The 17,701-nt window shown below is 42.0% G+C and overlaps 1 protein-coding gene across 1 annotated transcript in view; it reads left to right on the forward strand.

Moving 5' to 3' along the window:
• Positions 1-1,257: 1,257 nt before the first annotated feature.
• Positions 1,258-17,701, forward strand: part of LOC140200333 (palmitoyl-protein thioesterase ABHD10, mitochondrial-like) — a 63,054-nt gene continuing 46,610 nt past the window's right edge. Inside the window, exons 1-2 of the mRNA XM_072263516.1 lie at positions 1,258-1,537; positions 11,364-11,544. Coding sequence (XP_072119617.1) covers positions 1,447-1,537; positions 11,364-11,544 — 272 coding nt within the window. The 5' untranslated portion in view covers positions 1,258-1,446. The remainder of the gene's footprint in view (positions 1,538-11,363; positions 11,545-17,701) is intronic.

Genomic DNA, 17,701 nt, shown 5'->3' on the forward strand with positions numbered 1-17,701 from the left:
AAATTGGAATCAGCAGAAGAACATCTAATAAGTTAGGGGTGTTTACAGTGGAGATGCTGGCAGTGTTGGTTGCGTTGCAATGGGTGCAGAAAGCCAGACAAGCCAAAGCATTGATATGTTCAGATTCATCCTCAGTTCTAGCAAGTTTAAGGTCTTTTCACACAAACAGTCGGCAAGATGTACTTTATGAAGTCCTTCAGTTAGTTACAAGAATTGCAAATCAGGGAGGTCAGGTAAAATTTCTATGGGTTCCAGCACATGTAGGGGTGAAGGGGAATGAGAGGGTGGATGAGTTGGCAAAGAGGGCGTTAAAGAAAGAAAATGTGGAAATGCACATTAGTATCAGTAAAGCAGAGGTTAAGTGTGTAATCTGGGAAAAAGTCAACCGAATGTGGCAAGAAAAATGGGACAGGAAGGGGAAAGGGAGGCATTTATATCAAATACAGAAGAGTGTTGCAGGTACTAGGATAGGTAATGGAAACAGAAGAGAGGAAACTGTGTGGACTAGGTTAAGGCTAGGGCATTGTGCATTAAACAAAACATTGAAAATGATAGGGAAACACCAGACAGGATTGTGTGAGAAATGTCAGGAAGAGGAGTCAGTAGAACATGTAGTTTTGTGTTGCAGGAAGTATGGGATACAGGGAGAGATGATGAGAATTAAATTAAGGGAGTTGGGGGTGCAGGAATTCACATTAAAAGGGTTGCTGGGCATGGGTGAGAGAGCACAAGTCCGGGTATTTTTAGCGTTTTTAAGGGGTACAGGGGTTTTTTTTATAGAATATGACAAATAAACAGGAATAGGATACTAGGATGGTCAAAGATGGGAGGGTGAAGTGTGTGTGTGTGTGTGTGTGTGTGTGTGTGTGTGTGTGTGTGTGTGTGTGTGTGTGTGTGTGTGTGTGTGTGTGTGTGTGTGTGTGTGTGTGTGTGTGTGTGTGTGTGTGTGTGTGTGTGTGTGTGTGTGTGTGTGAGAGAGAGAGAGAGATTGGGTGAAGGGATTTAGATTATATGTCTAGTGCACATTCCGGAGCAGAAGGTGGCGGTAAATGCACCATTAAACTGGATGCCAACCGCCGTAAACCAAGAGACAGACCTACGTTACAAACCCGGATGTGAGACGTTAAAGCAACACGCATCAAAGTCGCTGGTGAACGCAGCAGGCCAGACGAAGGGTCTCGGCTCGAAACGTCGACTGTACCTCTTCCTAGAGATGCTGCCTGGCCTGCTGCGTTCACCAGCAACTTTGATGTGTGTTGCTTGAATTTTCAGCATCTGCAGAATTCCTCGTGTTTGTGAGACGTTAACGTCCGTGCTGATTAACCTTTACTTTCCAGCCCGCCCCCCTCATAAATATCCATTACCCGACATTGCGAATAAATTAATAATTCAGTGTCGGCCGGGGTCAGGCTCATGAATATTCAGTGTTTACTACCCTGGTGAGTGATGGCTGCCGCGGTGCTGTGTCGGTTGCTGGGCCTGGTTGAAGTGAGAAGCGCCGCCCTACGCTGGCGTGCTCCTTGCTCTATCCATGTAGGTAAGTGGCAGAGGATTCCTGTTGGAATTCAATGGAGAAACGCATCCGTTTTCCCCGGGGAGCAGAAGTTTGGAGGGCAGAGATGGCATTTGCGGGCCAGTTATGTAATCCGTTGTTGATCGCACACCACCAATTGACGAAACACTTTACAGAACGGGGGCTGCAAAGGGAAGAGCCACCAGAACCGTCATAGAGACTGCGGAGCGACCCTCCAGCTGACTGGATCAGGAGGTGTGACCCGTGGGCCAGTGCTGTTCGGACTCAAGCCTTGGGCCCCTGGCTGTGTCGTCTGGGCGAGGGTGTCTGAGACTCCGGGTTTCATCACTGATCATGTGTAACAGGGTAACAGCTTTAATTTTGCTTTCTGTTAAATCTCATTTTGAGGATCTTGCTATTTGCATTCATGCAGTAAATTTGTGACCATCGGAATATTGACAGGTTTTTATTTTTGATTACTGCATTGCAGCTTTTGGGGGATTATCACCAGTTTTCTCGTCTTTTTGTTGACCTAATAGGCTGGCAGGTCAAATTTAATTGAGAAGTCTAAAGTTATTTTGGCAGAGAAAAAAACAAGAATAGTATAAATTAAATGGCTGAATTTTAAAAGGAGACACATAGTGAGACTGATGATTGGAACACTAGAAATGATTTTAAGGAGCCAAGTTAGGAAGCATTAGTTTTTCACTGTACTGATTTTGGACAGGGCTCTGTTGAACAAGATTATTAATTTGATTTGCTTCTCAATATTATTTGTTCATGAAGGCATATTTAAAAGAAGTGTGTCTGATCTGGAGATGCAGAAATTTCCCAGGATTTCATTCAACTTGGCCAAACCAAACCGAATAATATAGCGGAATTGGGATCATGAGTTTCTGGTAGCTTTTGCTGTATAAGATTGATATCCTTTTGTAACTGATTGTGGAAGGCTATGCAGGAAGTGGCAATTGTGGCAGGACATAAAAAATAACAGCCTTTAATCATTTTAGCTAAAAGCTTAGACTAGCAGGATGCAGTGACAAAATTACACTTCACAGTACAATAATGTAGTTGCTTTTGTGTATTAAGCAAGTGCTATTCATCTAAAGATGGATGCACTGTAGCTTTTGTGCAACTTTTAATAAAAATCCTAATGCATTTGAAATGTTTAGATCAAAAGGAGTGATTGAAAATAAAGTCTGAATTAGTTCTTCCTTTCCACTAAAATCAATGGAGATACCGTCCTCGCATCAGTTACAACAGGTGGCTGCAATCTTAGGAAATGTGTACAGACAGCAGAACCAATGTTGTTGAAAAGATGCAGAGAGATGTAAGGAGCCCAGACAATCTGAAGCATTGTTGGCTACCCTCTTACTGGGTAGTACTATCTTGAATAAAAGTCTGAAATTCAGTGGCTATGAACATGTCATATATCCCACTAAATGAATGGTAAAGTCTTTCATTAAAATAATCTTGCCTTTGATACATTGGTTGTCTAATTTCTGCATTTATAATTCTACTACTTCAGCCTTTGGAGACTTTACAGAACTCCCAATCAAGTCTTAAATGTAGTTATTTATTATTTAGCAATACAGCATTGAATGGGCTCTTTAGCCCTTTGAGCCACGGCACCCCAACAACCCTGATTAACCCTTACCTAGTCAAGGCTCAATGAACTACCCATTACATCTTTGAACTGGGAGGAAGCAGGAGGAATCCCACGGAGAGGATGACGCTGAAATTGAGCTCCAAAGTCTGGAATGACCTGAGCTGTAATAGTGTCATATTAACTGCTATGCTACTGTGGCACCAAATCTTTGTCTGCTGCTTAATAATGCACTCTGCTTGCCTATTTCTCAGTAAATCATCTCTGAATAGGAAAATTAAAGATTCCTTTCTTCACCTGGTTTTGCATGTACTAAAAATGCTTAGATATGTCAGCATCAAGGCTGTTCATTCTCTGTTTTCATTTTTTTTACCCCCTGTAAACTTGCAGCCAGTATATTTCGTTTCTGGTCCTGACCATCTTACAGTGTGTACTTTACAAGTAAATATTTAGTTAAGACACATTTCTAACTTCCTGCTAAAAACTTTTCTTTGTCCAAGTGCATTAGCTTTTGCATGCTTAAAGAACCATTTATCGGTTATTAGCCTCTTACCTTCCATTTCATAGATTTGAACACAATTATTAGTACTAATTTTGGCAGAACTAACAGAGAAAAGACCTTTGTGTATGCTAGTAGATGCAAAATCTATTTTGTATTCCCTTGCCTGAAACTAATGTGGGTCTCTTAGTCTGTGTAGTGCGACCTGAATGTGCCTCTTGCAGTGTGACAACATTTCTAGTATGAAAGACAATATAACATGGAAGGCTTTGAAAGAATATGGACCAGCTAAGTGATGTGGAGAGGACATGGCAGCTAGAATACAGTAGGTTCTGGTTAATTGGGACACATCGGAACCAGTACATTATGACATCTTAAAGTCTGAATGTTTAAAACCTTAGTGAGCAAAATAGTTCTGAAGTGTCTTACTGCTTTAACTATCAGTGACAAATTCACTGCTTTTTAAACACAAACATAAGCAACTGACAGTTTAAAAGCTGTTTAAGCATGGCAAAGTGTCTAAAAGACTGTAAGACATAGAAGCAGAATTAAGCCAATCAGCCCATCGAGTCTCCTCCACCATTCCACCATGGCTGATCCTGGATCCAACTCAACATCATACACCTGCCTTTTCACCATATCCTTTGAAGCCCTGACTGAACAGGAAATGATCAACTTCTGCCTTAAATATATGCATAAACTTGGCCTCCACTGCAGTCTGTGGTAGAGCATTCCACAGATTTACCACTCTGGCTATAAAAATTCCTCCTTATGTCTGTTCTAAAAGGTTGTCGCTCAATTTTGAGGCTATGCCCTCTAGTTCTGAATGACCCCACCATATGAAACATCTTCTCTACATCCACCCTATCTTGTCCTTTCAACATTTGGTAGGTTTCAATGAGATCCCCAAACATTCTTCTAAATTCCAGTGAGTACAGGCCCAAAGCTGCCAAACGCTTCTCATATGTTAACCCCTTCATTCCTGGGATCATAGAACATAGAATAGTACAGCATATTACAGGCCCTTCAGCCCACAATCTTCTGCTGACCCTCAAACCCTGCCTCCCATATAACCACCTACCTTAAATTCCTCCATATACCTGTCTAGTAGTCTCATAAACTTCACGAGTGTATCTGCCTCCACCACTGACTCGGGCAGTGCATTCCACGCACCAGCCACTCTCTGAGTAAAAAAAGCTTCCCCTAATATCCCCCTTGAACTTCCCACCCCTTACCTTAAAGCCGTGTCCTCTTGTATTGAGCAGTGGTGTCCTGGGGAAGAGGCGCTGGCTACCCACTCTATCTATTGTACACCTCTATCATGTCTCCTGTCATCCTCCTTCTCTCCAAAGAGTAAAGCCCTAGCTCCCTTAATCTCTGATCATAATGCATACTCTGTAAACCAGGCAGCATCCTGGTAGATCTCCTCTGTACCCTTTCCAATGCTTCCACATCCTTCCTATAGTGAGGCGACCAGAACTGGACACAGTACTCCAAGTGTGGCCTAACCAGCGTTTTATAGAGCTGCATCATTACATCGCGACTCTTAAACTCTGTCCCTCGTCCCTCGACTTATGAAAGCTAACACTCCATAAGCTTTCTTAACTACCCTATCTACCTGTGAGGCAACTTTCAGGGATCTGTGGACATGTACCCCCAGATCCCTCTGCTCCTCCACACTACCAAGTATCCTGCCATTTACTTTGTACTCTGCCTTGGAGTTTCTCCTTCCAAAGTGTACCACCTCACACTTCACTGGGTTGAACTCCATCTGCCACTTCTCAGCCCGCTTCTGCATCCTATCAATGTCTCTCTGCAATCTTCAACAGTCCTCTACACTACCTACAACACCTTTATGTTGTCTGCAAACTTGCCAACCCACCCTTCTACCCCCACATCCAGGTCGTTAATAAAAATCACGAAAAGTAGAGGCCCCAGAACAGATCCTTGTGGGACACCACTAGTCACAATCCTCCAATCTGAATGTACTCCCTCTACCACGGCCCTCTGCCTTCTGCAGGCAAGCCAATTCTGAATCCACCTGGCCAAACTTCCCTGGATCCCATGCCTTCTGACTTTCTGAATAAGCCTACCATGTGGAACCTTGTCAAATGCCTTACTAAAATCCGTATAGATCACATCCACTGCACTACCCTCATCTGTATGCCTGGTCACCTCCTCAAAGAAATCTATCAGGCTTGTTAGACACGACCTTCCCTTCACAAAGCCATGCTGACTGTCCCTGATCGGACCATGATTCTCTAAATGCCCATAGATCCTATCTCTAAGAATCTTTTCCAACAGCTTTTCCACCACAGACGTAAGGCTCACTGGTCTATAATTACCCAGACTATCCCTACTACCTTTTTTGAACAAGAGGACAACATTCGCCTCCCTCCAGTCCTCCGGTACCATTCCTGTGGACAGCAAGGACATAAAGATCCTAGCCAGAGACTCAGCAATCTCTTCCCTCGCCTCATGGAGTAGCCTGGGGAATATTCCATCAGGTCCCGGGGACTTATCTGTCCTAATGTATTTTAACAACTCCAACACCTCCTCTCCCTTAATATCAACATGCTCCAGAACATCAACCTCACTCATATTGTCCTCACTGTCATCAAGTTCCCTCTCATTGGTGAATACCGAAGAGAAGTATTCATTGTGGACCTCGCTCACTTCCACAGCCTCCAGGCGCATCTTCCCACCTTCATCTCTAATCGGTCCTACCTTCACTCCTGTCATCCTTTTGTTCATCACATAATTGAAGAGTGCCTTGGGATTTTCCTTTACCCTACTTGCCAAGGCCTTCTCATGCCCCCTTCTTGCTCTTCTCAGCCCCTTCTTAAGCTCCTTTCTTGCTTCCCTATATTCCTCAATAGACCCATCTGATCCTTGCTTCCTAAACCTCATGTATGCTGCCTTCTTCCATTTGACTAGATTTTCCACCTCACTTGTCACTCATGGTTCCTTCACTCTACCACTCTTTATCTTCCTCACCGGGACAAATTTATCCCTAACATCCTGCAAGAGATCTCTAAACATCGACCACATGTCCACAGTATACTTCCCTGCAAAGACATCATCCCTGTTCACACCCGCAAGTTCTAGTCTTATAGCCTCATAATTTGCCGTTCCTCAATTAAATATTTTCCTGTCCTCTCTGATTCTCTCCTTTTCCATGATAATGCTAAAGGCCAGGGAGCAGTGGTCGCTGTCCCCCAGATGCTCACCCACTGGGAGATCTGTGACCTGACCCGGTTCGTTACCTAGTACTGGATCTAGTATGGCATTCCCCCTAGTTGGCCTGTCCATATACTGTGACAGGAATCCATCCTGGATACACTTAACAAACTCTGCCCCATCTAAACCCTTGGAACTAATCAGGTGCCATTCAATATTAGTGAAGTTAAAGTCACCCATGATAACAACCCTGTTATTTTTGCACCTTTCCAAAATCTGCCTCCCAATCTGCTCCTCGGTATCTCTGCTGCTACCGGGGGGCCTATAGAATGCTCCCAATAGAGTAACTGCTCCCTTCCTGTTCCTGACTTCCACCCATACTGACTCAAAAGGGGATTCTGTTACATTACCCACCCTTTCTGTAGCTGTAATAGTATCCTTGACCAGTAATGCCACCCCTCCTCCCCTTTTTCTGCCCTCTCTATCCCTTTTAAAGCACTGAAATCCAGGAATATTGAGAATCCATTCCTGCCCTGGTGCCAGCTAAGTCTCTGTAATGGCCACTACATCATAATTCCATGTATGTATCCAAGCTCTCAGTTCATCACCTTTGTTCCTGATGCTTCTTGCATTGAGGTACACACACTTAAGCTCTTCCACCTTACTGTCTTTACACCGTTTATTCTGCTTCTCTTTTCTCAAAGCCTCTCTATATGTTAGATCTGGCTTTGCTCCATGCACTTCTTTCACTGCTCTATCGCTCCGGGTCCCATCCCCCTCGCAAATTAGTTTAAACCCTCCCGAACCATGCTAGCAAACCTACCTGCATCGTGAACCTCCTCTGGGCTCTCCAATGACAACACATCCTTTCTGAGATATGGAGCCTGAAACTGTTCACAATACTCCAAGTGTGGCCTGACTAGTGTCTTATAAAGTCTCAGCATGACCTCCTTGCTTTTATATCCTATTCCCCTTGAAATAAATGCCAATTTTGCATTTGCCTTCTTTACCACAGACTCAACCTATGAACTAACTTCCTCCCAATTTAGATATTAGTCCGTACTGTTGTTCCCTTTACCAAAATGCATTATCATACATCGCCCAACACTATTCCATCTGACACACTTTTGCCCATTTTTCCAATTTGTCTGTGTCCTGTTGCAATCGCAATGCTTTCTCAACACTACCTTTTCCTCTGCCTATCTTCGTATCATCTGCATTCCATCATCCAAATCATTGATAAACAATATGATGAGTAGTGATCCCGGTACAGACCCCTGAGGAATACCATTAGCCACTGGCAGCCAACCAGAAAAAGCCCCCTTTATTCCGACGCATTGCCTCCTGCCTGTCAGCCCTATTCGTCCCAGTATCTTTCCTGTAACACCACAGGATTTTATCTTGTTAAGCAGCCTCATGTGGCACCTAATCAAATGCCTTCTGAAAATCCAAGTAAATGACATCCAGTGCTTCTCCTTTGTTCACCCTGCTTGTTACTGGTGTGTCTAATTACACACATAAGTGCATGAGTTAGAAACTGCTTGGCAATGGTCTCCTGTCCCAATTAAGCAGCGTAGTGTCCCAAATAAATGAAGGAATCCCAGCTATTTCCTCAGTTTGTGTTGTTAAAGAATTGTCTCAGTTAACCAGAATCCAAAGTTTAAAGTACATTTATTACCAAAGTATGTATACATTAAACAATGCAAACAGGAGGAAATCTGCAGATGCTGGAAATTCAAACAACACACACAAAAAATGCTGGTGAACGCAGCAAGCTGGACAGCATCTATAGGAACAGGTACAGTTGACGTTTCAGGCCGAGACCCTTCGTCAGGGTTTGTCCACGGACCCATAGTTCAGCGCAGAGTGGAGCAGCAAGCTGAACCTGTCCGTGCCTGATACCCTGACCTTTCAATCTGGCCCGGCACCTAAATTGTTGTCCAAAGACTGGGTTCAATTGCTTTGGTACGCTTCGGGGCCTGGACCCCACCGCCTCAATTCTGCTCGTACCCAACCTTTCCGATTTGGTCTGGCACTTAAATCAATTGAACCTGGTGTCTTCCTTGCTCTCAGTGATGCCTTACATCCCCTCAGTTCTGCCACATCGAAGTGCCTCCAAATCCAAAGGGAAGGTACGTGCTATTACTTGCAATGATCGTTTGCCAGATTAACAAACAATTTAGTTGTTTTCCTTGTTTCATCAGCTACCAGCTAGAAGTTGCTGAGATTAATCAGTGCCATCCTAAACCACTGTATATTGTAGTAAATTGTCAAGTTATCCTCTTCGGTCTATGAAACAGAAAAGTATTTGTTAAATGATGAGAGACTGGGCAATTCAAAAGAACCTAGGAATGCTTGCATACAAGTTCTTGAAGCCCAATGTGCAGGCACAGCAACAACTAAGAGGATAAATGTTATGTTAGCCTTTACTTTTAGAAGATACGATTGGACAAATAAGATGTTATTGTAGTTGTTTAGACCTGCACCTGGAGTACTATATAAAATTTTGATCTCCAAGAGTAGATGTATTTGTCATAGAAGAAGAACAGTGAAGTTTAGCTGGATTAGTTCCATGGATGGCGGGCTTTGAAGCTTGAGGAAAGATTCAGATTTAGACATTTTTTTTTACAATTTAGAAGAATGCGAGGTGATTGTATTTCAAGGCCAAATTCAGGGAAGATGTTTCATTTGCTGAGGTGTTTAGGTCAGGCTACATAGTTTCAGAATATGGGGCCAATTGGGATATGCAAGGAGTAAATTCTTAATTTAGAGGGGCATGAAGTTTTGTAATTCTTTAAGTGCTGTGGAGGCTTAGTCATGGTATTCATTAGAAGTGCACTTCAAGAGATTTCTGAACATTAATGGAATCAAGGGTTGTGGGAATACTGAAGGAAAATCAGCTGAAAGATCAGTCATGATGTTAGTGAATGGCAGTCCTCATTAGAGGATCAGAGGTGGAGAGGCTCAGTAACTTTAAATTCCTAGGCATTCTCATACCAGAGGGTCTGTCCTGGGAGCAGCAAGTGCCATCACAAAGAAGGCACTGCAGCACCTCTTCCTTCCTTAGGTGTTTCTGCAGATTCGACATGTCATCTTTGATAAACTTCTATAGTTTCTCAGTGAAGGGCATTCAGATTGGTTGCATCATGCTCGAGAATGGACAAGTCTACAGAAACTGGTGGATACAGGCCAGTCAATCACAAGTGGTGCCCTCCCACCAATGAATATATCTACAAGGAGTGCTGCCACGGAAAAACAGCATCCATCATCACGGAATCCACCATTTACGCCATGCTCTTATTGCTTCTGCCATCGTGAAGGAGGTACAGGAGCCTGAGGTCCTACACCCCCAGGTTCACGAACAGATATTGCCCTTCAGTCATCAGACTCGTAAACCAGTGTGAATAACTCTCAACTAACTCCGCAATGTATGAACTCATTTTTAAGGACTCTACAACTTATGTTCTCATCACCCCTTTCAAAGTATTAAGATACAAGTTATCAGGTTTTGAAGGTTACAGGATTTCAGTTCCATTAGTTTCAACAATACATTCTTTTTCTACTAATGCCAATTTCTTTTAACTTTCCATACCCACTATATTTGCTTACTTCCAGAAGAATTTACATGTTTTTGTCATGAAGGCAGGCATAAGAATTAAATTTATTTGCCACTTCATTATTCCCCAATATATTTTCTCCTCTCTCAGTCTATGAGATTAGGTTTCAGAATTCATATATATCTTTTTACCTATCTGCAGAAAATTTTGGAGTCAATATTTTTGGAACAAATGTCACAGAAGCACAACAGTTAGTGTTGCTTCGGTGGCCTGAGTTCAGTTGCCAGAGTGGAGTTCGCATATTTTTACAGTGATTGCAGAGATTTCCCCAGGTGATCCAGTTTCCTTCTACATCCAAGTATGTATGGGTAGGTGGTGTAGATGTACGGCAGGGGAATCAGAGCGGAGGTAAAATAACTTCCTCCCATGTTCCAAGATCTCTTGAAATGGTTACTAGATTAATTGGTACTTTGTTTTGTTTAGAGATACACATGGAACAGGCAATTTTGGCCCAATGAGCCATGCTGCCAGTTACCCACTTATTTATCACAAGCCTAATCACAGGACAATTTACAATCACCATACTAACTGGAATGTGGAGGAAACCCACACAGTCATGGGAAGAACATACAAATGTTTTACAGGCGTCACTGGAATTGATCCCCAAACTCTGACATCCCGAGCTGTAATAAGCACTATGCTATCGTGGCTCCATTGTAAATTGTCCTGTGATTAGACTAGGGTTAAATAGATAGGTTGTTGGGTGGTATGGCTCGTTGGGCCAGAAGGGCCTGTTCCTCACCAGATCTCTAAATAAATAAATAACTATATCATGCAGTTCACCCCCATTTTTTTAGTAATGGTGTCATAGATGGTTAAGGAGCACCAAATATATAAAAAGCTGTTTTAAATTCATCAGATGTTAATGTAGGTCATTTGCCAAAAAAATTGACCTATTTGGTCTCTAATTTAATGCTGTTAATGTTGATTTATGGTTTGCCATTCCAGGGTGCCGAAAGAAATCAACCCAATACTTAAATCGTCCCAATCTACCTAAATTAGCATACAAGAAATCAAAAGGTAGAAATCCAGGAGTTCTTTTCTTGCCGGATTTTGCATCTAATATGAAGACAGATAAAGCATTGGCACTTGAGGACTTTTGTAAATCACTTGGGCATTCGTTTGTAAGGTACTGCATGGCTAGATTTACAGTATATCTTCTGTAAAAATGTATGCACTTATAAATGCAATGGTTGCTGGTGTTGGGGATGTATTGTCTGAATGATAGTTAAGTTAATGGCAATTTACTTCCTGGCAAAAATAGATTTTCCCATAGTAATTATATTTTCACTTCTATTCAAGTGGCGCACAACCTTCTTTCCAGGGAGAACAAATTCTGTAAAAGATAGAACATAGAACCATATGGTGCAAGAACAGGTTCTTTGGTCCATTATGTTGTGTCAAACGAACTGAGCCAATGATACCTAATCTCCTCTGCCTGTGCATTGTACATATCCTTCCATTCTCTGCATATTCATGAGTCCATCTAGAAACCTTCTAAACACCCCCATCATACCTGCTTCTACTACCAGCCCTGGCACCATATTCCAGGCATCGACATTTTGTGTGGCCGGGAAACAAAGCAAACATCACATCTTAAATCATGCCTTCTAATATTAGACATTTTAACCCTGAGAAAAAGATACTGTTGTCTATCCTATCTATGCCTCATTTAATTTTATAAACTTCTGTCAGGTATCTCATCAGCCTCCACACACTAGAGAAAACAATTCAAATTTATCCAACCACTCCATATAAGCATATGCCCTTTATTTCAGGCAGAATCCTAGCAAACCTCTCCTGAGCCTCCAGATCTTTCCTATAATGAGCCAACCAGAATTGGATGCAATATTTCAGATACAGCCTATCCAGATTTTTTTAAAACTGCACCGCAACTTCCTGACTCTTGAACTCAATGCCTCGGCTAATGAAGGCAAGTGCGCCATACACTGCCCTTGCCACCTTATCAACTTTTCGGGAGTTATGCACTTGGACTTTAAGGTTGTTATGGCCAGGGGTGGTAGTGGAGATGAGCTCCTGTTGTTTATTAAATGCTCCCAATGGTGTGCACCTCAAGTTGCTTCTAACAACCAAGTCCAGCTCCTGGCCTTTACATGTGGCTTAGCTACTAAGCCCAGTGCAACTGTTTGTACTGACAGGAGAAGGGGCAATGGTGGGTTACTGGCGCCTTAAAACCAGTTGCTTCAGGCAGATGGGATTTGTCAGCTGTGGTTGGCAGCTCATCTAGAGGAAGGAAAACTCTCATCTTAAACCTCCACTGCCATGCAGCTACTCATGAGGAAGGCTTCATGAGTAAACCCCAAGGGAAGGATCCAGAGTTACTGTTCCCAAGTCCCTATGTTGCCTTCAACACTGACTAGCAATTCCTGTGATGCTGCTGGTACCTAACTGTATCAGTCTCTGCCTTTCATCAGATGCATGGAGAGGGGGAGCTTGTTATGTGGGCAACAGCTTGCTGTCCATATTGTACTGCCCAGGCTTGTGTATCTAGACAGCTAGGACACAGCAACCGTGATCGACCCTGACTGATGGAGGCACACTTGAACCCCAAGATCCATCCGTGCATCTGCACTGCTAAGAGTCCTCTCATTAACCGTGTGCTTTCCCTTTGCTTTTATTTTCCCAAGAGTGCAACTTCTTGCACTTGCACAGATTCTATAGTTTTATTTTGACCATATATAGCCAATTACCAGCATTTTAAGTCATGTTTAAGGGCATAATTATTGCTCCACCATTGGTGTATTTACCACATTTCTGGTATTCGTAGAACAGTGTAGAAATACTTCATATTTAGCCAGGTTAAACTCCATTTGTCATTTCTCCGCTTGTATTTGCATCTATTGTAATGTTCTTCAAGATACCCAAGATTACCTCCTCTTTTATCTCAAAATTCCCTAGCAAATTAGCACACTCCAGATTAAGCTTCCTATCTGTCACATCCTTCTCCTTTGTGAATGCTGATGCAAAGTACTCATTCAGAAACTCATCCACATCCTCTGCCTCTAAGCACATTCCCTTCATAGTGGTCCTACCCACCCCCTAGTTATCCTCTTGCTCTTGATTTATTTACAGAATACCTTGGGAATTTCATTAATTCTACTTACCTAGAACTTTTCATAACCCTTCCTGGCTATCCTAATTCCTCACTCCTATCTTGGTTTCTTTTCTGGCTTTATAATCCTCAAGGGCTCTGTTCTTGGTCTCCTAAACCTTTTTATATATTTCCTTTTCCTTCTTGACTAAGTTCACATCTCTTTTGACTTCAGAGTTTTCCCAACCTTGCCCATCCTTGCTCTTTCCTCATACTGGAACATACCTGACCTGTACTCTGTACAGTTGGGCTTTAAAAACCCTACTCATTTCAGATGTGGACTTGCCCAATAACAGCAGCTTTCAATGAACTCTCCCTACTCCCTGCCTAGTAATCTTGTAATTCCATAAGACCATAAGGTACAGGAGCAGAAGTAGACCATTTGGCCCATCGAGTCTGCTCCACAATTCCATGCTGCCATGCATAGCGGTTAGTGCAATGCTACACAACTCAGGCATTGGACTTCAGAGTTCAATTCCAATGTCTTCTGTAAGGAATACGTGAGTTTTCTCCAGGTGTTCCAGTTTCCCCTCACAGTCCAAAGACATATCGGTTAGTAGGTTAATTGATCATTGTAAATTGTCCTGTAATTAGGCTAGGGTTAAATCGGGGGTTGCTGGGTGGCACAGCTCAAAGGGCAGATTCCATGTTGTATCTCAAAAAAAAGTAAATAAATTCTTCCTGTTCCAGTTTCGTTTTTTCCAATAAGGTCTATACATTTCCTTTTCTATAGCTATCTTAAAACTTAGGATTTGGTATCAGTGTTCCCTAACTGTTCTCCTGCTGAAAGGTCAGATCGGCCAGCCTCATTACCCAACACCAGACCTAGCACTGGCCCTTCTCTTGCTGGACTCTCCACCTTGCCAGATCTGAGCCCAGTAACATTGTACTTTTCACTATGTTGTGACAGGTTGATGTCCACCTATAAAACGAACCAATAGTATTCTTAACTGGAGAAATGAATTTATGGCTCAAGTTTTTTTTTAATATAATTTTTATTGAGTTTTCAAAGTAAGTACATGAGAAAATAATATCTACCCTCCCCTCTCCCCTTAACCCTCCCCCCCCCGATATATACTCCTACCTAAAGAGAAAAGAAAAAAAGAAAAAAAAAGAACCTCCTGAATATTGGAAGATTTGCACATGCTCCATGGGATTAAAAATAAATTTAATATATATTTGTTACTTTCCCCAAGGAACCTAGATCTTTATCATCGGAGCTGTAAATAAAGGCTCCAAATATTCAAAAATGTTTCATATTTATCTCTTAAAGTCTAAAACATTACTTAGCTTCTCAACTCTCATAGTTCCCTGGGGAATCTCTTTGAACTTCACCATGTTGCTATGTGTTTCCCTCCCAATCATTCAGGTAAAAAAAGAAAAAAAAAGAGAGATAAGATACAAAAAAAGAAAAAACAAAATACCCCCCCACTAATGTTGTGAATGAAAAGATACACAACACTACCCCCCTCCATTGTGCGGGTCGTGGCTATTGCCACGCCTGCACACATGAATAACGTAGCAATTGGACAGTGTTTCTTCCAGCTCCCCCGTAACAAAAAATTGTATATATATTAAAAAAATTTTAATGTCCTTATTCCCAGCTAATATTCCTCAAATTTTAACCTTTCTTCCCCTCCCTCATATAATTAATAATATATTTATATATTCATCCGCCTAAAAATCCAACAGGCCTAATCCTTGATCCAGTCTTCATCTTCAATCCATCTCAGTCCCCTGGGTTTGTTCTTGTATCTGGTGAATATTCAAAGAATCTCGTACAAACTCCTCTGCTTTCCGGTAATCGTCAAAAAATTTTTTTCTCCACCAGGCAGAAAAATCTTCAAGGTTGCAGGATAACGCAATATAAATTGATAACCGTGATCCCATAGGGCTTTTTTCACTGGATTAAATTTCTTCCTTTTCTTCAAAAGTTCATAACTTATGTCAGAGTAAAAAAAAAAATTTTCTTCCCTTCTATCATCAGTGGCCCTTTTCTCTTCTTGACAGCTTGGGCAGCCGCCTGTAGAATCCTTTCTTTGTCTTGAAATCTTAAGAATTTTATTAAAATTGATCGTGGATATTGGTCATCTTGTGGTTTTGGTCTCAGAGCTCTATGTACCCACTCTATTTCAATTGATCGGTCTTCCTCTTTCATTTGCAAGATTTTCGGGATCCATCTTTGAAAAAATTCTATTGGATTATCTCCCTCTATACCTTCTTTAAGACCAACAATTTTAATATTGTTACGTCTACTAAAATTTTCCAACACGTCCACTTTCTCCAAGAGTCGATTTCTTTCCGTATTCCGGACAAGCACATCATTTTCTGTTTTTTCCACTCTATCGTTAATATGCTCCATTGTTCTTTCCATCTTCTGAAGTTTCTTATCCATTTTATCCTGTCTTTTCATAGCTTTATCATAGCACATCCTCACGTCTCTAAGCTCTGTTCTTAATTTTCTTAGTTCAGCTGTTAATTGCAATAAAACCTCTCTTATGTCTCTGTCGTCTCCTTTACTTCCAGTCTCTTTCAGTTCTTCCTCCTCTTCCTCATCTGTAGTCTCTATGGTATCCAATTCTGACTCTGAGTCGTTTTAAGTTGCGGTGGCCGTTGGTTCGGCTCAAGTTAAAATAAATATGTTGTTATGCAGATACAAATTGATGCCTATAGTATGGTAGCCCAATGTTACAAGTAGGAAATCTGTTCCCACCAGCACTATATTTGTTTTATAGGGCAATCCCCCCCCCCCCCACCACTCATTAATATAGTACACCTAGGTCTCAAAAGTAGCCTGGACTAAGAACCCAGAAGATCTGTACATGTCCAACATGGACCCTGGGTCTTGGACCCTTGTGTTTCTAAAAACAATTATGACCCTGGTCCCAACATTGGTTGGACCCTAATGATCCAAACAGAAGCAGAATGAGTCCAGTTTTACCTTGAGTCTGTCTTTTTTTTAAACATAGGTGTTCTTTGATAATTACAATGTGTGACAAAGAGCTCAAATTTTAGAGGACTCTAATTATGGTTTGGTATGTTATAATAGGAAGAGATCTCAAGCAGAAACTTATATTAATATAGGTTGTTGAAGAGATGGCTAATTTTCTTTCACTGAGCCAGGAATGTTATGGATTAAAGCTGAAGAGTTGTGATCAATTAAGAAGAATTGGATGGATGGGTTAACTGTTTTTTTCCGTGCCTTATTTTATCTGCTTTCAGCCTTCTTTGGAAGACTTGTAACCTGGGATTTTACTTTCTTTGCTTAGTAAGTTGTGTTCATAAACCTGTTGTAAATGCCTAGCTTTAACTCTTTTATTAAATTGGGAACTCTCTGTTTAAAATATTAATGGTTACATGTGACTTTAGCAACAGTGATATTCTTGTTCTTTTCAATCTCAAAAAGTCCAAACAATTCCCCTGCATTTTTCCCGTTCTCATTCCACCCCATTCTTGACTCCGATCTGAACCCAGCATTCTTAATCCCTCATCTGCCAGAATCCACCCAGACAAGTTGTCCTTTCTTTCATCCAACATACATAGAAGTTGCTGGTGAACGCAGCAGGCCAGGCAGCATCTCTAGGAAGAGGTACAGTTGACGTTTCAGGCTGAGACCCTTCATCAGGACTAACTGAAAGAAGAGATAGTAAGAGATTTGAAAGTGGGAGGGGGAGAGGGAGATATAAAATGATAGGAGAAGACAGGAGGGGGAGGGATGGAGCCAAGAGTTGGACAGTTGATTAGCAAAAGGGATATGAGAAGATCATGGGACAGGAGGCCTAGGGAGAAAGAAAAGGGGGAGGGGGGAGGCCCAGAGGATGGGCAAGGGGTATAGTGAGAGGGACAAGGGGAGAAAAAGGACAGAGAGAAAAGAATGTGTGTATATAAATAAATAAGTACCGGATGGGGTACGAGGGGGTGGTAGGGCATTAGCGGAAGTTTGAGAAGTCAATGTTCATGCCACCTGGTTGGAGGCTACCCAGACGGAATATAAAGTGTTGTTCCTCCACCCTGAGTGTGGCTTCATCTTGACAGTAGAGGAGGCTGTGGATAGACATATCAGAATGGGAATGGGACGTGGAATTAAAATGTGTGGCCACTGGGAGATCCTGCTTTCTCTGGCGGACAGAGTGTAGGTGTTCAGCGAAACTGTCTCCCAGTCTGCGTCGGGTCT

The sequence above is a fragment of the Mobula birostris genome, chromosome 7, assembly GCF_030028105.1.
Source record: "Mobula birostris isolate sMobBir1 chromosome 7, sMobBir1.hap1, whole genome shotgun sequence".
Lineage (NCBI taxonomy): Eukaryota > Metazoa > Chordata > Chondrichthyes > Myliobatiformes > Myliobatidae > Mobula > Mobula birostris.